Source organism: Argopecten irradians, chromosome 11 (assembly GCF_041381155.1).
Source record: "Argopecten irradians isolate NY chromosome 11, Ai_NY, whole genome shotgun sequence".
In the NCBI taxonomy this organism is placed as follows: domain Eukaryota; kingdom Metazoa; phylum Mollusca; class Bivalvia; order Pectinida; family Pectinidae; genus Argopecten; species Argopecten irradians.
In genome coordinates, this window is record NC_091144.1 from 41,529,569 (window position 1) to 41,551,663 (window position 22,095).

At 42.3% G+C, this 22,095-nt stretch overlaps 1 protein-coding gene across 1 annotated transcript in view; it reads left to right on the top strand.

Annotated features, from left to right (window-relative positions):
• The window catches only part of LOC138334645 (dynactin subunit 1-like), a 100,389-nt gene that overhangs the window by 31,445 nt on the left and 46,849 nt on the right, over positions 1 to 22,095 (top strand). Inside the window, exons 18-23 of the mRNA XM_069283282.1 lie at positions 9,193 to 9,307; positions 10,251 to 10,298; positions 14,003 to 14,140; positions 14,313 to 14,396; positions 15,078 to 15,137; positions 21,665 to 21,767. Coding sequence (XP_069139383.1) covers positions 9,193 to 9,307; positions 10,251 to 10,298; positions 14,003 to 14,140; positions 14,313 to 14,396; positions 15,078 to 15,137; positions 21,665 to 21,767 — 548 coding nt within the window. The remainder of the gene's footprint in view (positions 1 to 9,192; positions 9,308 to 10,250; positions 10,299 to 14,002; positions 14,141 to 14,312; positions 14,397 to 15,077; positions 15,138 to 21,664; positions 21,768 to 22,095) is intronic.

Consider the following 22,095-nt stretch of genomic DNA (forward strand, 5'->3'; position numbering starts at 1 on the left):
TCCCTTTGTCTGTCCCTTTGTCTGTCCCTTTGTCTTTGTCTCCCTTTGTCTGTCCCTTTGTCTGTCCCTTTGTCTGTCCCCTTTGTCTGTCCCCTTTGTCTGTCCCTTTGTCTGTCCCCTTTGTCTGTCCCTTTGTCTGTCCCTTTGTCTGTCCCTTTGTCTGTCCCTTTGTCTGTCCCTTTGTCTGTCCCTTTGTCTGTCCCTTTGTCTGTCCCTTTGTCTGTCCCTTTGTCTGTCCCCTTTGTCTGTCCCTTTGTCTGTCCCTTTGTCTGTCCCCTTTGTCTGTCCCTTTGTCTGTCCCTTTGTCTTGTCCCCTTTGTCTGTCCCTTTGTCTGTCCCCTTTGTCTGTCCCTTTGTCTGTCCCTTTGTCTGTCCCTTTGTCTGTCCCTTTGTCTGTCCCTTTGTCTGTCCCCTTTGTCTGTCCCTTTGTCTGTCCCTTTGTCTGTCCCTTTGTCTGTCCCTTTGTCTGTCCCTTTGTCTGTCCCCTTTGTCTGTCCCCTTTGTCTGTCCCCTTTGTCTGTCCCTTTGTCTGTCCCTTTGTCTGTCCCTTTGTCTGTCCCTTTGTCTGTCCCCTTTGTCTGTCCCTTTGTCTGTCCCTTTGTCTGTCCCTTTGTCTGTCCCTTTGTCTGTCCCTTTGTCTGTCCCTTTGTCTGTCCCTTTGTCCTTTGTCTGTCCCTTTGTCTGTCCCTTTGTCTGTCCCTTTGTCTGTCCCTTTGTCTGTCCCTTTGTCTGTCCCTTTGTCTGTCCCTTTGTCTGTCCCTTTGTCTGTCCCTTTGTCTGTCCCTTTGTCTGTCCCTTTGTCTGTCCCCTTTGTCTGTCCCTTTGTCTGTCCCTTTGTCTGTCCCCTTTGTCTGTCCCCTTTGTCTGTCCCTTTGTCTGTCCCTTTGTCTGTCCCTTTGTCTGTCCCTTTGTCTGTCCCTTTGTCTGTCCCTTTGTCTGTCCCTTTGTCTGTCCCTTTGTCTGTCCCTTTGTCTGTCCCTTTGTCTGTCCCTTTGTCTGTCCCTTTGTCTGTCCCTTTGTCTGTCCCTTTGTCTGTCCCTTTGTCTGTCCCTTTGTCTGTCCCTTTGTCTGTCCCTTTGTCTGTCCCTTTGTCTGTCCCTTTGTCTGTCCCTTTGTCTGTCCCCTTTGTCTGTCCCTTTGTCTGTCCCCTTTGTCTGTCCCTTTGTCTGTCCCTTTGTCTGTCCCTTTGTCTGTCCCCTTTGTCTGTCCCCTTTGTCTGTCCCTTTGTCTGTCCCCTTTGTCTGTCCCTTTGTCTGTCCCTTTGTCTGTCCCTTTGTCTGTCCCTTTGTCTGTCCCTTTGTCTGTCCCTTTGTCTGTCCCTTTGTCTGTCCCTTTGTCTGTCCCTTTGTCTGTCCCTTTGTCTGTCCCTTTGTCTGTCCCTTTGTCTGTCCCTTTGTTTGTCCCCTTTGTCTGTCCCTTTGTCTGTCCCTTTGTCTGTCCCTTTGTCTGTCCCTTTGTCTGTCCCTTTGTCTGTCCCTTTGTCTGTCCCTTTGTCTGTCCCTTTGTCTGTCCCTTTGTCTGTCCCCTTTGTCTGTCCCTTTGTCTGTCCCTTTGTCTGTCCCCTTTGTCTGTCCCTTTGTCTGTCCCTTTGTCTGTCCCTTTGTCTGTCCCTTTGTCTGTCCCTTTGTCTGTCCCTTTGTCTGTCCCCTTGTCTGTCCCCTTGTCTGTCCCTTTGTCTGTCCCTTTGTCTGTCCCTTTGTCTGTCCCTTTGTCTGTCCCTTTGTCTGTCCCTTTGTCTGTCCCTTTGTCTGTCCCTTTGTCTGTCCCTTTGTTTGTCCCTTTGTCTGTCCCTTTGTCTGTCCCCTTTGTCTGTCCCTTTGTCTGTCCCTTTGTCTGTCCCTTTGTCTGTCCCTTTGTCTGTCCCCTTTGTCTGTCCCTTTGTCTGTCCCTTTGTCTGTCCCTTTGTCTGTCCCTTTGTCTGTCCCTTTGTCTGTCCCTTTGTCTGTCCCTTTGTCTGTCCCTTTGTCTGTCCCTTTGTCTGTCCCTTTTTGTCCTGTCCCCTTTGTCTGTCCCTTTGTCTGTCCCTTTGTCTGTCCCTTTGTCTGTCCCTTTGTCTGTCCCTTTGTCTGTCCCTTTGTCTGTCCCTTTGTCTGTCCCTTTGTCTGTCCCCTTTGTCTGTCCCTTTGTCTGTCCCTTTGTCTGTCCCTTTGTCTGTCCCTTTGTTGTCCCTTTGTCTGTCCCTTTGTCTGTCCCTTTGTCTGTCCCTTTGTCTGTCCCTTTGTCTGTCCCCTTTGTCTGTCCCTTTGTCTGTCCCTTTGTCTGTCCCTTTGTCTGTCCCTTTGTCTGTCCCTTTGTCTGTCCCTTTGTCTGTCCCCTTTGTCTGTCCCTTTGTCTGTCCCTTTGTCTGTCCCTTTGTCTGTCCCTTTGTCTGTCCCTTTGTCTGTCCCCTTTGTCTGTCCCTTTGTCTGTCCCTTTGTCTGTCCCTTTGTCTGTCCCTTTGTCTGTCCCTTTGTCTGTCCCTTTGTCTGTCCCTTTGTCTGTCCCCTTTGTCTGTCCCTTTGTCTGTCCCTTTGTCTGTCCCTTTGTCTGTCCCCTTTGTCTGTCCCTTTGTCTGTCCCTTTGTCTGTCCCTTTGTCTGTCCCTTTGTCTGTCCCTTTGTCTGTCCCTTTGTTTGTCCCTTTGTCTGTCCCTTTGTCTGTCCCCTTTGTCTGTCCCTTTGTCTGTCCCTTTGTCTGTCCCTTTGTCTGTCCCTTTGTCTGTCCCTTTGTCTGTCCCTTTGTCTGTCCCTTTGTCTGTCCCTTTGTCTGTCCCTTTGTTGTCCTTTGTCTGTCCCCTTTGTCTGTCCCTTTGTCTGTCCCTTTGTCTGTCCCTTTGTCTGTCCCCTTTGTCTGTCCCTTTGTCTGTCCCTTTGTCTGTCCCTTTGTCTGTCCCTTTGTCTGTCCCTTTGTCTGTCCCTTTGTCTGTCCCCTTTGTCTGTCCCTTTGTCTGTCCCTTTGTCTGTCCCTTTGTCTGTCCCTTTGTCTGTCCCTTTGTCTGTCCCTTTGTCTGTCCCCTTTGTCTGTCCCTTTGTCTGTCCCTTTGTCTGTCCCTTTGTCTGTCCCTTTGTCTGTCCCTTTGTCTGTCCCCTTTGTCTGTCCCTTTGTCTGTCCCTTTGTCTGTCCCTTTGTCTGTCCCTTTGTCGTCTTGTCCCTTTGTCTGTCCCTTTGTCTGTCCCTTTGTCTGTCCCTTTGTCTGTCCCTTTGTCTGTCCCTTTGTCTGTCCCCTTTGTCTGTCCCTTTGTCTGTCCCTTTGTCTGTCCCTTTGTCTGTCCCCTTTGTCTGTCCCTTTGTCTGTCCCTTTGTCTGTCCCTTTGTCTGTCCCTTTGTCTGTCCCTTTGTCTGTCCCTTTGTCTGTCCCTTTGTCTGTCCCCTTTGTCTGTCCCCTTTGTCTGTCCCTTTGTCTGTCCCTTTGTCTGTCCCTGTTGTCTGTCCCTTTGTCTGTCCCCCTTTGTCTGTCCCTTTTGTCCTGTCTCCCTTTGTCTGTCCCTTTGTCTGTCCCTTTGTCTGTCCCTTTGTCTGTCCCCTTTGTCTGTCCCTTTGTCTGTCCCTTTGTCTGTCCCTTTGTCTGTCCCCTTTGTCTGTCCCTTTGTCTGTCCCTTTGTCTGTCCCTTTGTCTGTCCCTTTGTCTGTCCCCTTTGTCTGTCCCTTTGTCTGTCCCTTTGTCTGTCCCTTTGTCTGTCCCCTTTGTCTGTCCCTTTGTCTGTCCCTTTGTCTGTCCCTTTGTCTGTCCCTTTGTCTGTCCCTTTGTCTGTCCCTTTGTCTGTCCCTTTGTCTGTCCCTTTGTCTGTCCCTTTGTCTGTCCCCTTTGTCTGTCCCTTTGTCTGTCCCTTTGTCTGTCCCTTTGTCTGTCCCCTTTGTCTGTCCCTTTGTCTGTCCCTTTGTCTGTCCCTTTGTCTGTCCCTTTGTCTGTCCCTTTGTCTGTCCCTTTGTCTGTCCCTTTGTCTGTCCCTTTGTCTGTCCCTTTGTCTGTCCCCTTTGTCTGTCCCTTTGTCTGTCCCTTTGTCTGTCCCTTTGTCTGTCCCTTGTCTGTCCCTTTGTCTGTCCCTTTGTCTGTCCCTTTGTCTGTCCCTTTGTCTGTCCCCTTTGTCTGTCCCTTTGTCTGTCCCTTTGTCTGTCCCTTTGTCTGTCCCTTTGTCTGTCCCTTTGTCTGTCCCTTTGTCTGTCCCTTTGTCTGTCCCTTTGTCTGTCCCTTTGTCTGTCCCTTTGTCTGTCCCCTTTTGTCTGTCCCCTTTGTCTGTCCCTTTGTCTGTCCCTTTGTCTGTCCCTTTGTCTGTCCCCTTTGTCTGTCCCTTTGTCTGTCCCTTTGTCTGTCCCTTTGTCTGTCCCCTTTGTCTGTCCCTTTGTCTGTCCCTTTGTCTGTCCCTTTGTCTGTCCCTTTGTCTGTCCCCTTTGTCTGTCCCTTTGTCTGTCCCCTTTGTCTGTCCCCTTTGTCTGTCCCTTTGTCTGTCCCTTTGTCTGTCCCTTTGTCTGTCCCCTTTGTCTGTCCCTTTGTCTGTCCCTTTGTCTGTCCCTTTGTCTGTCCCTTTGTCTGTCCCTTTGTCTGTCCCTTTGTCTGTCCCTTTGTCTGTCCCTTTGTCTGTCCCCTTTGTCTGTCCCTTTGTCTGTCCCTTTGTCTGTCCCTTTGTCTGTCCCTTTGTCTGTCCCCTTTGTCTGTCCCTTTGTCTGTCCCTTTGTCTGTCCCTTTGTCTGTCCCTTTGTCTGTCCCTTTGTCTGTCCCCTTTGTCTGTCCCTTTGTCTGTCCCCTTTGTCTGTCCCTTTGTCTGTCCCTTTGTCTGTCCCTTTGTCTGTCCCTTTGTCTGTCCCTTTGTCTGTCCCCTTTGTCTGTCTGTCCCTTTGTCTGTCCCTTTGTCTGTCCCTTTGTCTGTCCCTTTGTCTGTCCCTTTGTCTGTCCCTTTGTCTGTCCCTTTGTCTGTCCCCTTTGTCTGTCCCTTTGTCTGTCCCTTTGTCTGTCCCTTTGTCTGTCCCTTTGTCTGTCCCTTTGTCTGTCCCTTTGTCTGTCCCTTTGTCTGTCCCTTTGTCTGTCCCTTTGTCTGTCCCCTTTGTCTGTCCCTTTGTCTGTCCCTTTGTCTGTCCTTTGTCCCTTTGTCTGTCCCTTTGTCTGTCCCTTTGTCTGTCCCTTTGTCTGTCCCTTTGTCTGTCCCTTTGTCTGTCCCTTTGTCTGTCCCTTTGTCTGTCCCTTTGTCTGTCCCTTTGTCTGTCCCTTTGTCTGTCCCTTTGTCTGTCCCCTTTGTCTGTCCCTTTGTCTGTCCCTTTGTCTGTCCCTTTGTCTGTCCCTTTGTCTGTCCCTTTGTCTGTCCCCTTTGTCTGTCCCTTTGTCTGTCCCTTTGTCTGTCCCTTTGTCTGTCCCTTTGTCTGTCCCTTTGTCTGTCCCTTTGTCTGTCCCTTTGTCTGTCCCTTTGTCTGTCCCTTTGTCTGTCCCTTTGTCTGTCCCTTTGTCTGTCCCCTTTGTCTGTCCCTTTGTCTGTCCCCTTTGTCTGTCCCTTTGTCTGTCCCTTTGTCTGTCCCTTTGTCTGTCCCTTTGTCTGTCCCTTTGTCTGTCCCTTTGTCTGTCCCTTTGTCTGTCCCTTTGTCTGTCCCTTTGTCTGTCCCTTTGTCTGTCCCTTTGTCTGTCCCTTTGTCTGTCCCCTTTGTCTGTCCCTTTGTCTGTCCCTTTGTCTGTCCCTTTGTCTGTCCCTTTGTCTGTCCCTTTGTCTGTCCCTTTGTCTGTCCCTTTGTCTGTCCCTTTGTCTGTCCCTTTGTCTGTCCCTTTGTCTGTCCCTTTGTCTGTCCCTTTGTCTGTCCCTTTGTCTGTCCCTTTGTCTGTCCCTTTGTCTGTCCCTTTGTCTGTCCCCTTTGTCTGTCCCTTTGTCTGTCCCTTTGTCTGTCCCCTTTGTCTGTCCCTTTGTCTGTCCCTTTGTCTGTCCCTTTGTCTGTCCCTTTGTCTGTCCCTTTGTCTGTCCCTTTGTCTGTCCCTTTGTCTGTCCCTTTGTTTGTCCCTTTGTCTGTCCCTTTGTCTGTCCCTTTGTCTGTCCCTTTGTCTGTCCCTTTGTCTGTCCCTTTGTCTGTCCCTTTGTCTGTCCCTTTGTCTGTCCCTTTGTTGTCCCTTTGTCTGTCCCTTTGTCTGTCCCTTTGTCTGTCCCTTTGTCTGTCCCTTTGTCTGTCCCTTTGTCTGTCCCTTTTGTCCTGTCTGTCCCTTTGTCTGTCCCTTTGTCTGTCCCTTTGTCTGTCCCTTTGTCTGTCCCTTTGTCTGTCCCTTTGTCTGTCCCTTTGTCTGTCCCTTTGTCTGTCCCTTTGTCTGTCCCCTTTGTCTGTCCCTTTGTCTGTCCCCTTTGTCTGTCCCTTTGTCTGTCCCTTTGTCTGTCCCTTTGTCTGTCCCTGTTGTCCCTTTGTCTGTCCCTTTGTCTGTCCCTTTGTCTGTCCCTTTGTCTGTCCCTTTGTCTGTCCCTTTGTCTGTCCCTTTGTCTGTCCCTTTGTCTGTCCCTTTGTCTGTCCCTTTGTCTGTCCCTTTGTCTGTCCCTTTGTCTGTCCCTTTGTCTGTCCCCTTTGTCTGTCCCTTTGTCTGTCCCTTTGTCTGTCCCTTTGTCTGTCCCTTTGTCTGTCCCTTTGTCTGTCCCCTTTGTCTGTCCCCTTTGTCTGTCCCTTTGTCTGTCCCTTTGTCTGTCCCTTTGTCTGTCCCTTTGTCTGTCCCTTTGTCTGTCCCTTTGTCTGTCCCTTTGTCTGTCCCTTTGTCTGTCCCTTTGTCTGTCCCCTTTGTCTGTCCCCTTTGTCTGTCCCTTTGTCTGTCCCCTTTGTCTGTCCCTTTGTCTGTCCCTTTGTCTGTCCCTTTGTCTGTCCCTTTGTCTGTCCCCTTTGTCTGTCCCTTTGTCTGTCCCCTTTGTCTGTCCCCTTTGTCTGTCCCCTTTGTCTGTCCCTTTGTCTGTCCCTTTGTCTGTCCCTTTGTATGTCCCTTTGTCTGTCCCCTTTGTCTGTCCCTTTGTCTGTCCCTTTGTCTGTCCCTTTGTCTGTCCCTTTGTCTGTCCCTTTGTCTGTCCCTTTGTCTGTCCCTTTGTCTGTCCCTTTGTCTGTCCCCTTTGTCTGTCCCTTTGTCTGTCCCTTTGTCTGTCCCCTTTGTCTGTCCCTTTGTCTGTCCCCTTTGTCTGTCCCTTTGTCTGTCCCTTTGTCTGTCCCCTTTGTCTGTCCCTTTGTCTGTCCCTTTGTCTGTCCCTTTGTCTGTCCCTTTGTCTGTCCCTTTGTCTGTCCCTTTGTCTGTCCCTTTGTCTGTCCCTTTGTCTGTCCCTTTGTCTGTCCCTTTGTCTGTCCCTTTGTCTGTCCCTTTGTCTGTCCCTTTGTCTGTCCCTTTGTCTGTCCCCTTTGTCTGTCCCTTTGTCTGTCCCTTTGTCTGTCCCTTTGTCTGTCCCCTTTGTCTGTCCCTTTGTCTGTCCCTTTGTCTGTCCCTTTGTCTGTCCCTTTGTCTGTCCCTTTGTTGTCTGTCCCTTTGTCTGTCCCTTTGTCTGTCTTCCCTTTGTCTGTCCCTTTGTCTGTCCCTTTGTCTGTCCCTTTGTCTGTCCCTTTGTCTGTCCCTTTGTCTGTCCCTTTGTCTGTCCCTTTGTCTGTCCCTTTGTCTGTCCCTTTGTCTGTCCCCTTTGTCTGTCCCTTTGTCTGTCCCTTTGTCTGTCCCTTTGTCTGTCCCTTTGTCTGTCCCTTTGTCTGTCCCTTTGTCTGTCCCCTTTGTCTGTCCCTTTGTCTGTCCCTTTGTCTGTCCCCTTTGTCTGTCCCCTTTGTCTGTCCCTTTGTCTGTCCCTTTGTCTGTCCCTTTGTCTGTCCCCTTTTGTCTGTCTGTCCCTTTGTCTGTCCCTTTGTCTGTCCCTTTGTCTGTCCCTTTGTCTGTCCCCTTTGTCTGTCCCTTTGTCTGTCCCTTTGTTTGTCCCTTTGTCTGTCCCTTTGTCTGTCCCTTTGTCTGTCCCCTTTGTCTGTCCCTTTGTCTGTCCCCTTTGTCTGTCCCTTTGTCTGTCCCTTTGTCTGTCCCCTTTGTCTGTCCCTTTGTCTGTCCCCTTGTCTGTCCCCTTTGTCTGTCCCTTTGTCTGTCCCTTTGTCTGTCCCTTTGTCTGTCCCTTTGTCTGTCCCTTTGTCTGTCCCTTTGTCTGTCCCTTTGTCTGTCCCTTTGTCTGTCCCTTTGTCTGTCCCCTTTGTCTGTCCCTTTGTCTGTCCCCTTTGTCTGTCCCTTTGTCTGTCCCTTTGTCTGTCCCTTTGTCTGTCCCTTTGTCTGTCCCTTTGTCTGTCCCCTTTGTCTGTCCCTTTGTCTGTCCCTTTGTCTGTCCCTTTGTCTGTCCCTTTGTCTGTCCCTTTGTCTGTCCCTTTGTCTGTCCCTTTGTCTGTCCCTTTGTCTGTCCCTTTGTCTGTCCCTTTGTCTGTCCCTTTGTCTGTCCCCTTTGTCTGTCCCTTTGTCTGTCCCTTTGTCTGTCCCTTTGTCTGTCCCCTTTGTCTGTCCCTTTGTCTGTCCCTTTGTCTGTCCCTTTGTCTGTCCCTTTGTCTGTCCCTTTGTCTGTCCCTTTGTCTGTCCCTTTGTCTGTCCCTTTGTCTGTCCCTTTGTCTGTCCCTTTGTCTGTCCCTTTGTCTGTCCCTTTGTCTGTCCCTTTGTCTGTCCCTTTGTCTGTCCCTTTGTCTGTCCCTTTGTCTGTCCCCTTTGTCTGTCCCTTTGTCTGTCCCTTTGTCTGTCCCCTTTGTCTGTCCCTTTGTCTGTCCCTTTGTCTGTCCCTTTGTCTGTCCCTTTGTCTGTCCCTTTGTCTGTCCCTTTGTCTGTCCCTTTGTCTGTCCCCTTGTCTGTCCCCTTGTCTGTTGTCTCACTCCCCATTTATCTGTTCGAATCCCTACTTAGAGTCCTGCTACGATTGTTAACAGGCCAGAAACATCATTGGAGGATATATATAAATCTTGGCTCTAGCCCTTTGGGTAGGAGGGATGGGGCCCAATAGGGAAATTGGAGGTAAATCTTAAAAATCCTTGAGGATTTAATGACTTAACGTGTATTCAGGGAATGTTTTGGGTAATAAACCAGATGCATGATACAGGACATCTTAATGAAAATCTTTCCATTGCATCTCATTCCATATTTCTTTTTAGGTGATCTGACCCCAGTTATATTTTACTGACATTTTAACTGAATTCAGCAAAGCTTAGATAAAGAGTGTTTAAGATGATCAAGTGATGCAGATAAATTAGGATTAATATTGAGTTTGATAACTTACGTGTGTTTCAGTGCTATGAGGACTTGCAGTGTTGAACTATTCCTGAAGATCGGGACCTTGTTACCGGAGATGAATGCCCATGAGAAATCGGTTGACTACTTCATTGAGTTGTTGAGGAAGGACCAGGTAATATCTCTGACCCCATCAATAATAGGATACTGCTATTGTCAAGTTTATGGTAGCTTTACAAATAAAAACAAACAACTACAGATTCTGCTTATTTTCATAGGGTATTTTTCAAAAGAAACTATGGGCATAGCTGGAGTATTCATTTGTATCTCCCTTAGACCCCTACATCTATGTGAATAGGCAAATTGGCACTGTTGTGGTCGTTTGTTGAATATGTAGATGATTTGCACTAGAAACAAACAAGTAAAAAAATGTTATCCCATAACTGGCCCGTCCATCCATGTCATACGGCCATGTCATAGATATTGTAAGACATATGTGTAATAGAACTTTTATGACTTCACATGTAGTTTTGACGTCATAATCTACATATGACGTCGCATGATTGTCTCAGTAGATGGAAGCATCCCGTCTGAGCTGGATTTCCACTGTTTTATGTAAAGAGACGAATTTAAAAGTTTGATTTCTATGTCTATCAATACAAGTTATGTGATAAATAGAATTTTACACTTGTGACTATGTTATATGAAAGTTATCAAACTCGTTAAATAATCTGATATGTGACTCGCCTAAAGTCTCAAATTATTGGACGCTTGATTCAATTTCATATCACATAGCCACTACTAAACATATGGTGAGACTGACTCCCTGGGGGCCTGAGGTTAGGGTCCAAAAAAGGGCTCAATCTGGCTATTTGCATATAATTTAACAACTTTTCTAAAATTAAGTATTGAATAGCACTCATAGTCATATTTAATTGCTAACATCCACATGTAATGGGGAACTCATGGAGTCGATCCTCCAATGGTCTACGGAGTGGCGCCAACAGGTATCAATTTTACTAGATTATTTGTGATAATTACTAAATAAACCAGGTGAGTGATACAAGCCCTCTAGGCCTCTTGTCTGTCTCCATTAACCATGGCATTGTCTGTTACAGTTGGATGAGAACAGTTCATTAGACCTACTGGAGAAGTCCATCAGCTACTTAGATATCCATAAGTCGTACATTGTATCACTAATAAAAACATGTAAGGTCAGTCACATTGTATACTGTAGATAATCAAAACATTGTACAGGTCAGTCACATTGTATCACTGTAAGATAATCAAAACATTGTACAGGTCAGTCACATTGTATCACTGTAAGATAATGTACAAACATTGTATACAGTAATCAAACATTGTCAGGTCAGTCACATTGTATCACTGTAAGATAATCAAAATCCAAACATTGTACAGGTCACACATTGTATCACTGTAAGATAATCAAAACATTGTACAGGTCAGTCACATTGTATCACTGTAAGATAATCCAAACATTGTACAGGTCAGTCACATTGTATCACTGTTAGATAATCCAAACATTGTACAGGTCAGTCACATTGTATCACTTAGATAATCAAACATTGTACAGGTCAACATTTATCACAGATAATCAAACATTATCAGACATGTATCACTGTTAGATAATCCAAACATTGTACAGAAATTGATAGTTCAAAGTTAGTGAATCACTGTAAGATAATCACAAACATTGTACAGGTCATTCACATTGTATCACTGTAAGATAATACATTGTTCACTGTACACTATTCAGATTCACATTGTATCACTGTAAGATAATCCAAACATTGTACAGGTCAGTCACATTGTATCACTGTAAGATAATCAAAACATTGTTCAGTCAGTCACATTGTTAATCACTGTAAGATAATCAAAACATTGTACAGGTCAGTCACATTGTATCACTGTAAGATAATCAAAACATTATACAGGTCAGTCACATTGTATCACTGTTAGATAATCCAAACATTGTACAGGTCAGTCACATTGTATCACTGTAAGATAATCCAAACATTGTACAGGTCAGTCACATTGTATCACTGTTAGATAATCAAAACATTGTACACTTCATCACATTAAATCACTGAATATAATTATTTCAGTTCACAGGTTAACACTTATTCAATCACATGTTCACTGTTCAGATAATCCAAAACATTGTACAGGTCAGTCACATTGTATCACTGTAAGATAATCCAAACATTGTACAGTTATTATTCAAAGGTTACTGAACACTTATTCAGGATTCAAAGGTTACTGAACACTTATTCAGGATTCAAAGGTTACTGAACACTTATTCAGGATTCAAAGGTTACTGAACACTTATTCAGGATTCAAAGGTTACTGAACACTTATTCAGGATTCAAAGGTTACTGAACACTTATTCAGGATTCAAAGGTTACTGAACACTTATTCAGGATTCAAAGGTTACTGAACACTTATTCAGGATTCAAAGGTTACTGAACACTTATTCAGGATTCAAAGGTTACTGAACACTTATTCAGGATTCAAAGGTTACTGAACACTTATTCAGGATTCAAAGGTTACTGAACACTTATTATCAGGATTCAGGATTCAAAGGTTACTGAACACTTATTCAGGATTCAAAGGTTACTGAACACTTATTCAGGATTCAAAGGTTACTGAACACTTATTCAGGATTCAAAGGTTACTGAACACCTATTCAGGATTCAAAGGTTACTGAACACTATTCAGGATTCAAAGGTTACTGAACACCTATTCAGGATTCAAAGGTTACTGAACACTTATTCAGGATTCAAAGGTTACTGAACACCTATTCAGGATTCAAAGGTTACTGAACACTTATTCAGGATTCAAAGGTTACTGAACACTTATTCAGGATTCAATGGGATATATTAAAGATGCTCCACAGCTGACAAATGGTATTTTTTCGCTATCAAAAACACGCGCAGACGATTTAGTACTTTTTATCAGTTACAAAAGTTACTTACTTGACACCATTACCTCGCTTGAAAAGTTTGAGCTTCTCATTTTACTTCAAGTTAAAATTACAAAAAATAATTAATTGCAGCCCGCAAAAGCTCCGTAGTACTATATCCTATATGGAATGAAGTACTGATTGCGGATGGACCAAATGCAAAATACAGTAAAAACTTGTGTAATTTGCGCAATTTTTCTGTACAAAAATAAAATATGAAGTTGGGAGTGCGCAAAATACATTGATTGAGGCGATTTTAAAATTTTACGGGGAAAAAATCTGTCCAAATCTGAGGGGCTGACGATCGATGAATGTCGAGGTACTGCTCTGTTTATGGTAACCTTTTATATGATAAAAGGTATTAAATTTTGTAAAAACAATGCCTCACCTATTAAAGTGGATTATCTAAGGCTAATTAAAGTGTTAAGTTATGACAATGATGTCTTGCATTTGCCCCGAGAATTCAATGGCGACTGACTGAGAGCATGGCTTCTACTTACAGCAAGAGATGTATACCCTGTACACCTCGTAGTATAATGGGACAGACACAATCAGTGGCTTTGGCCGGGTCGATCTAGTTTACCTGTATTTTTTTTAGGGGAGAGAGTCTGGAGAGAGAGAGTGTGTGTGTATACACAAACATCAGTGCCAGCCAGCCACCTGTGCATGATCACCAGTGACTGGGTTTTCTGAGCTGTGAATGAATGGCTAGTTAGCTTAAGTGATTTATATACCGTCAACAATGCATCTGTATCTACTTAAAATCAAAGAATTTATTCTTCAAAGTGCATCAACATTCACTTGATTAAAGTCCTATTACGTCTTTATTTTAGATATTATAATTAATCTTCACATTTCTAGTAAAATTGCACATGAAACTCCAAAAGCAAATCTAGCAATGCTCCTTACGTAAGGGAACCGCCCAACCGCAAAAAGTCAAAACACAGGTGGGATTTATAAGATGCCTAAACTGACCTATATCTAGGACTTTCAATAGGTGGTTTGCAATTTTATTACTGCAGAATTAACAAGCTACAAGGTTAGTGACATTTTCAACCGTATTGTTAAATATAATTAGCCATCAGCTTGGATCTGGTACCGTACAGGTAGCGAGTTCACTCACTCTGTGATTGTTGCAAGCTAAACTACGTATCCGCTGATTGTTGTTGATTGTTAATGACCTCAAACACACTGATTACTTATTGTGACAATTTTAAGTAAATAGATTCTAATCTTTTCAAATATTCCTGATTAGTATTCATGTGTAATATCTCAAAACATTGACATGTGCACGGAGTGCGGCGGACCAGACCGCCGATGTTTTGGACATCTGCAAGATATTTCAGTTTCAGGTTACGGTGGCCAATTAATAAAAGAAATCAAACACAATGCAGTTTTAATATGTTATTTCTTCTAAATACAAGACTTCTTTGTGCAAGTTGTCAAGCATTTATGGGGAATATTTTGCATTGAAATTGTCACCTTCATACATCAATTTTGGGACTCCCTGGACATCGTTTATTTCCAAATTTTTTGATGTGCAAAATATACTGATAGTAGTTTTTTTTCAGCATTTTCAGCCCTAAAAAGTACCTGCGCAAATTACACTGGTGCGCAAATTATACCAGTTTTTACGGTAAATTATTTTATATGATTTTTTGTGTTAATTAGACATATATATACATGATTAAACACCAATTATTGTTCAAGTGATGGATATAATTTATGCTCTGTCGGCGGTGGAGCATCTTTAACATTCAATGCTTTGATATAGGAGAGCTTTTGTTTCAGTTTGATAGAATTTCATGACCATTGTAATTTGTTAGTACAATTGAAAGATGTGAGTATTCTGCTGATGGAGTGTATATATAACCTTACTGGTTGTTATTTCAGCAACTCCATGCTGTCCATCTGGTAACCGAGAAAGTGGACTGTACATCTCTAATGGCTAACAAGACCAGACTTGTCCTGAGCGCTTGTGACTGTATCAACACGGATATCGCTCGTCTGAAAGTCCTACTACAGGTAATGATAGCCATCAGGTTAACTGGTAACTCTATCAAATGATTGATGAAGGGTACACTTGGTGTAGACCAGGAAAAACAAGAGATCGGACAGGGATCTTGATGCCCACTGGCTAAGCATGTTATCCTCTTGAAATTAAGTTTTATTCATATCATTTCTTTGTTTCTTTCAGCCTGGACAAGAACAGACACAGATCTCCATACTGTTGAAAGACTTGGAGAATTGTAACAGTGACACACGTATGTGTGCTAGGAAGGTATGTTCATTCTGGAGCAAATTACTTGGAATCTGATTGGTCAAGTAGGGTAATATATTTTCTTGTTTTAGTTGTGATGTCGTCATGGTTGATTATGATGTCACTAGCAGACATGATGTCATAAACAAACATGTCTGATAGCTTGATCACAAAGCAAATTGAATCAAAGCGAGATAATAATTTGTAGTTTGTATGAGAGTCCATCATTATAGAATTTGAAGGAAAAGTTAGAATGTCACAAGTATTCAACTAGAAATCAACTTATATATATTCAGTAAGTTGAATAAAGAGCTCTTACACACATTTCTATTTGCTTGAATTTAAACTAGAAAAACAGTGTTTGGGGTTGATCTGAAATAAGGATCGGCCACCACGACACCATATCTAATTACATTTGTTATATGACTATTGCCAAAGTAGTCAGATGACCGTTAAGGCCCTTGGGCCTTTTGTTCAAGGAGCTACCAGGATAATATATTTCTAGATCATCCCTGCAAATAATAATATGTAGCAAAAGTTTATACAAAAAGTAATTACAACTTAATCCTTAAAAATCTTTATTTACAATGAATGTTTTATATCACGAAGAGGGAAGCGTAGTTGTTGATGTTTCGGATGGTCCATTAGATGAAGTAATCACTAGTAGAATATAGACAACAACGATGTCAATTTTGTTTTAAGGTGAAGCGCCGTCTACCCCAGGGAGATGGAGCTGCCACACCCCTCATGTTTGGAAACGAGGTTAGATAACAGAAATAACATCCACTATAACTACTTAGGACTTCACCCTAAGTTTAACTGTTATCATGATGAGTTTGTTCCACATAACTAACGTCCTGATCAGGACTTCACCCTAAGTTTAACTGTTATCATGATGAGTTTGTTCCACATAACTAACGTCCTGATCAGGACTTCACCCTAAGTTTAACTGTTATCATGATGAGTTTGTTCCACATAACTAACGTCCTGATCAGGACTTCACCCTAAGTTTAACTGTTATCATGATGAGTTTGTTCCACATAACTAACGTCCTGATCAGGACTTCACCCTAAGTTTAACTGTTATCATGATGAGTTTGTTCCACATAACTAACGTCCTGATCAGGACTTCACCCTAAGTTTAACTGTTATCATGATGAGTTTGTTCCACATAACTAACGTCCTGATCAGGACTTCATCCTAAGTTTAACTGTTATCATGATGAGTTTGTTCCACATAACTAACGTCCTGATCAGGACTTCACCCTAAGTTTAACTGTTATCATGATGAGTTTGTTCCACATAACTAACGTCCTGATCAGGACTTCACCCTAAGTTTAACTGTTATCATGATGAGTTTGTTCCACATAAACTAACGTCCTGATCAGGACTTCACCCTAAGTTTAACTGTTATCATGATGAGTTTGTTCCACATAACTAACGTCCTGATCAGGACTTCACCCTAAGTTTAACTGTTATCATGATGAGTTTGTTCCACATAACTAACGTCCTGATCAGGACTTCACCCTAAGTTTAACTGTTATCATGATGAGTTTGTTCCACATAACTAACGTCCTGATCAGGACTTCACCCTAAGTTTAACTGTTATCATGATGAGTTTGTTCCACATAACTAACGTCCTGATCAGGACTTCACCCTAAGTTTAACTGTTATCATGATGAGTTTGTTCCACATAACTAACGTCCTGATCAGGACTTCACCCTAAGTTTAACTGTTATCATGATGAGTTTGTTCCACATAACTAACGTCCTGATCAGGACTTCACCCTAAGTTTAACTGTTATCATGATGAGTTTGTTCCACATAACTAACGTCCTGATCAGGACTTCACCCTAAGTTTAACTGTTATCATGATGAGTTTGTTCCACATAACTAACGTCCTGATCAGGACTTCACCCTAAGTTTAACTGTTATCATGATGAGTTTGTTCCACATAACTAACGTCCTGATCAGGACTTCATCCTAAGTTTAACTGTTATCATGATGAGTTTGTTCCACATGACTAACGTCCGGATCAGGACTTCACCCTAAGTTTAACTGTTATCATGATGAGTTTGTTCCACATAACTAACGTCCTGATCAGGACTTCACCCTAAGTTTAACTGTTATCATGATGAGTTTGTTCCACATAACTAACGTCCTGATCAGGACTTCACCCTAAGTTTAACTGTTATCATGATGAGTTTTGTTCCACATAACTAACGTCCTGATCAGGACTTCACCCTAAGTTTAACTGTTATCATGATGAGTTTGTTCCACATAACTAACGTCCTGATCAGGACTTCACCCTAAGTTTAACTGTTATCATGATGAGTTTGTTCCACATAACTAACGTCCTGATCAGGACTTCACCTAAGTTTAACTGTTATCATGATGAGTTTGTTCCACATAACTAACGTCCTGATCAGGACTTCACCCTAAGTTTAACTGTTATCATGATGAGTTTGTTCCACATAACTAACGTCCTGATCAGGACTTCACCCTAAGTTTAACTGTTATCATGATGAGTTTGTTCCACATAACTAACGTCCTGATCAGGACTTCACCCTAAGTTTAACTGTTATCATGATGAGTTTGTTCCACATAACTAACGTCCTGATCAGGACTTCACCCTAAGTTTAACTGTTATCATGATGAGTTTGTTCCACATAACTAACGTCCTGATCAGGACTTCACCCTAAGTTTAACTGTTATCATGATGAGTTTGTTCCACATAACTAACGTCCTGATCAGGACTTCACCCTAAGTTTAACTGTTATCATGATGAGTTTGTTCCACATAACTAACGTCCTGATCAGGACTTCACCCTAAGTTTAACTGTTATCATGATGAGTTTGTTCCACATAACTAACGTCCTGATCAGGACTTCACCCTAAGTTTAACTGTTATCATGATGAGTTTGTTCCACATAACTAACGTCCTGATCAGGACTTCACCCTAAGTTTAACTGTTATCATGATGAGTTTGTTCCACATAACTAACGTCCTGATCAGGACTTCACCCTAAGTTTAACTGTTATCATGATGAGTTTGTTCCACATAACTAACGTCCTGATCAGGACTTCACCCTAAGTTTAACTGTTATCATGATGAGTTTGTTCCACATAACTAACGTCCTGATCAGGACTTCACCCTAAGTTTAACTGTTATCATGATGAGTTTGTTCCACATAACTAAAGTCCTGATCAGGACTTCACCCTAAGTTTAACTGTTATCATGATGAGTTTGTTCCACATAACTAATGTCCTGAATCAGGACTTCACCCTAAGTTTAACTGTTATCATGATGAGTTTGTTCCACATAACTAACGTCCTGATCAGGACTTCACCCTAAGTTTAACTGTTATCATGATGAGTTTGTTCCACATAACTAACGTCCTGATCTGGACTTCACCCTAAGTTTAACTGTTATCATGATGAGTTTGTTCCACATAACTAACGTCCTGATCAGGACTTCACCCTAAGTTTAACTGTTATCATGATGAGTTTGTTCCACATAACTAACGTCCAGATCAGGACTTCACCCTAAGTTTAACTGTTATCATGATGAGTTTGTTCCACATAACTAACGTCCTGATCAGGACTTCACCCTAAGTTTAACTGTTATCATGATGAGTTTGTTCCACATAACTAACGTCCTGATCAGGACTTCACCCTAAGTTTAACTGTTATCATGATGAGTTTGTTCCACATAACTAACGTCCTGATCAGGACTTCACCCTAAGTTTAACTGTTATCATGATGAGTTTGTTCCACATAACTAACGTCCTGATCAGGACTTCATCCTAAGTTTAACTGTTATCATGATGAGTTTGTTCCACATAACTAACGTCCTGATCAGGACTTCACCCTAAGTTTAACTGTTATCATGATGAGTTTGTTCCACATAACTAACGTCCTGATCAGGACTTCACCCTAAGTTTAACTGTTATCATGATGAGTTTGTTCCACATAACTAACGTCCTGATCAGGACTTCACCCTAAGTTTAACTGTTATCATGATGAGTTTGTTCCACATAACTAACGTCCTGATCAGGACTTCACCCTAAGTTTAACTGTTATCATGATGAGTTTGTTCCACATAACTAACGTCCTGATCAGGACTTCACCCTAAGTTTAACTGTTATCATGATGAGTTTGTTCCACATAACTAACGTCCTGATCAGGACTTCACCCTAAGTTTAACTGTTATCATGATGAGTTTGTTCCACATAACTAACGTCCTGATCAGGACTTCACCCTAAGTTTAACTGTTATCATGATGAGTTTGTTCCACATAACTAACGTCCTGATCAGGACTTCACCCTAAGTTTAACTGTTATCATGATGAGTTTGTTCCACATAACTAACGTCCTGATCAGGACTTCACCCTAAGTTTAACTGTTATCATGATGAGTTTGTTCCACATAACTAACGTCCTGATCAGGACTTCACCCTAAGTTTAACTGTTATCATGATGAGTTTGTTCCACATAACTAACGTCCTGATCTGGACTTCACCCTAAGTTTAACTGTTATCATGATGAGTTTGTTCCACATAACTAACGTCCTGATCAGGACTTCACCCTAAGTTTAACTGTTATCATGATGAGTTTGTTCCACATAACTAACGTCCTGATCAGGACTTCACCCTAAGTTTAACTGTTATCATGATGAGTTTGTTCCACATAACTAACGTCCTGATCAGGACTTCACCCTAAGTTTAACTGTTATCATGATGAGTTTGTTCCACATAACTAACGTCCTGATCAGGACTTTCACCCTAAGTTTAACTGTTATCATGATGAGTTTGTTCCACATAACTAACGTCCTGATCTGGACTTCACCCTAAGTTTAACTGTTATCATGATGAGTTTGTTCCACATAACTAACGTCCGGATCAGGACTTCACCCTAAGTTTAACTGTTATCATGATGAGTTTGTTCCACATAACTAACGTCCTGATCAGGACTTCACCCTAAGTGTAACTGTTATCATGATGAGTTTGTTCCACATAACTAACGTCCTGATCTGGACTTCACCCTAAGTTTTAACTGTTATCATGATGAGTTTGTTCCACATAACTAACGTCCTGATCTGGACTTCACCCTAAGTTTAACTGTTATCATGATGAGTTTGTTCCACATAACTAACGTCCTGATCAGGACTTCACCCTAAGTTTAACTGTTATCATGATGAGTTTGTTCCACATAACTAACGTCCTGATCTGGACTTCACCCTAAGTTTAACTGTTATCATGATGAGTTTGTTCCACATAACTAACGTCCTGATCTGGACTTCACCCTAAGTTTAACTGTTATCATGATGAGTTTGTTCCACATAACTAACGTCCTGATCAGGACTTCACCCTAAGTTTAACTGTTATCATGATGAGTTTGTTCCACATAACTAACGTCCTGATCAGGACTTCACCCTAAGTTTAACTGTTATCATGATGAGTTTGTTCCACATAACTAACGTCCTGATCAGGACTTCACCCTAAGTTTAACTGTTATCATGATGAGTTTGTTCCACATAACTAACGTCCTGATCTGGACTTCACCCTAAGTTTAACTGTTATCATGATGAGTTTGTTCCACATAACTAACGTCCTGATCAGGACTTCACCCTAAGTTTAACTGTTATCATGATGAGTTTGTTCCACATAACTAATGTCCTGATCAGGACTTCACCCTAAGTTTAACTGTTATCATGATGAGTTTGTTCCACATAACTAACGTCCTGATCTGGACTTCACCCTAAGTTTAACTGTTATCATGATGAGTTTGTTCCACATAACTAACGTCCTGATCAGGACTTCACCCTAAGTTTAACTGTTATCATGATGAGTTTGTTCCACATAACTTTCGTCCTGATTGGACTTCACCCTAAGTTTAACTGTTATCATGATGAGTTTGTTCCACATAACTAACGTCCTGATCTGGACTTCACCCTAAGTTTAACTGTTATCATGATGAGTTTGTTCCACATAACTAACGTCCTGATCAGGACTTCACCCTAAGTTTAACTGTTATCATGATGAGTTTGTTCCACATAACTAACGTCCTGATCAGGACTTCACCCTAAGTTTAACTGTTATCATGATGAGTTTGTTCCACATAACTAACGTCCTGATCAGGACTTCACCCTAAGTTTAACTGTTATCATGATGAGTTTGTTCCACATAACTAACGTCCTGATCAGGACTTCACCCTAAGTTTAACTGTTATCATGATGAGTTTGTTCCACATAACTAACGTCCTGATCAGGACTTCACCCTAAGTTTAACTGTTATCATGATGAGTTTGTTCCACATAACTAACGTCCTGATCAGGACTTCACCCTAAGTTTAACTGTTATCATGATGAGTTTGTTCCACATAACTTTCGTCCTGATTGTACATGTAGCTTAGTCTGGACATTTATATCCTATTCTTGATTGAGAAAGAATATTTCATTTGACAATGTATAAAGGAGGGTTGTCAAACTGGTCCGAATTCACTAACTGGTTACTCAGAAAATCTTCCAACTGAGTAACCGGTGACCTGATAAATAACATCAAAATGTGTAATAATGGTTATAATTTTAAATATTCACAGTTTTAACAAGTAAATACTGTACAACCTTCTTTATAAAATAGACCATCTTCATAAGTGAACACTTTCAGTTCCGATATTTCTAAATATATGTCTTTTTATATTGGTCGCTATTCTATATTACGACCACTTTTGACACATACAGTGTACATTGTATATATTAATTGACCTTACAAATTTACAACCCCATGTCCAACGTTAAACAATCTGGTACAGCGAGTTATGAACAATTTTCGACATTAAATGGAACCACAGCAAATCATCAATGTTTTGTTTATATTAGAGTAGGCCTATCGTTCAGAATTATTAGCTCACCTGGCCCAAAGCTTATGCCGTGGCGCAGCATTCGTCGTCTGTCCGTCCTTCCTTTCAGAAGTAATTTTTTTCAAATTTCGTATGTAAGTTCCCTAGGACCTTAGTTATGCTTATTGCATATCAGGACTGATTGGTTAACAAGATGACTGACAGGCAGTGATGACTTTTGATAGTAAATTCTTGTTACCGCTATTTCTCAGAAAGTACTGAAGGGATCTGCCTCATATATACAAGTGTGATTGTTTTATAATCGGTAAGCAAACTTCTGATGGAGGAACCAGTTAACCTTTGACATAGATGCTCCAAAATGATTACTTGACGTAATACCCCAATATCTAGGAGGAAACATAAGATACAGGACACTGAAGTAAACACTTGCTTTCAGATCCAGAGCCTTCTAAATGATTGTAGTAGAAACATAACGTGTGTGGCAAAGACTCTCCAACTGATGGCGGCGGGAGCCATGCAACAGGCTGCTCTCCTTACCGGTAAGTCTCTAACAAGTTTATTCAAATAAATGACCTTGATCTTCATTCAAGGTCACAGTGGTCAAATAGGCTTTAAGTCTTTTAAGCAACTTCTTGTGAATAACTAAGAGGCTTAGAGACCTGATATTTGGCCTGTAGCATGCTGGGAAGTAGGGCTACCAAAATTGTTTAAATAAATGATCTTGACACATAGGGGTAAAAGGGAGGTGCAAAATTCCATCTCCACCTATATGGATACAGCGGTTATTCGCATTTGAAAATAGCCTATTCAGATAAGCGGAATCCTCTGCATTATATATCATAATATACTAATATTCTAATGACCAGA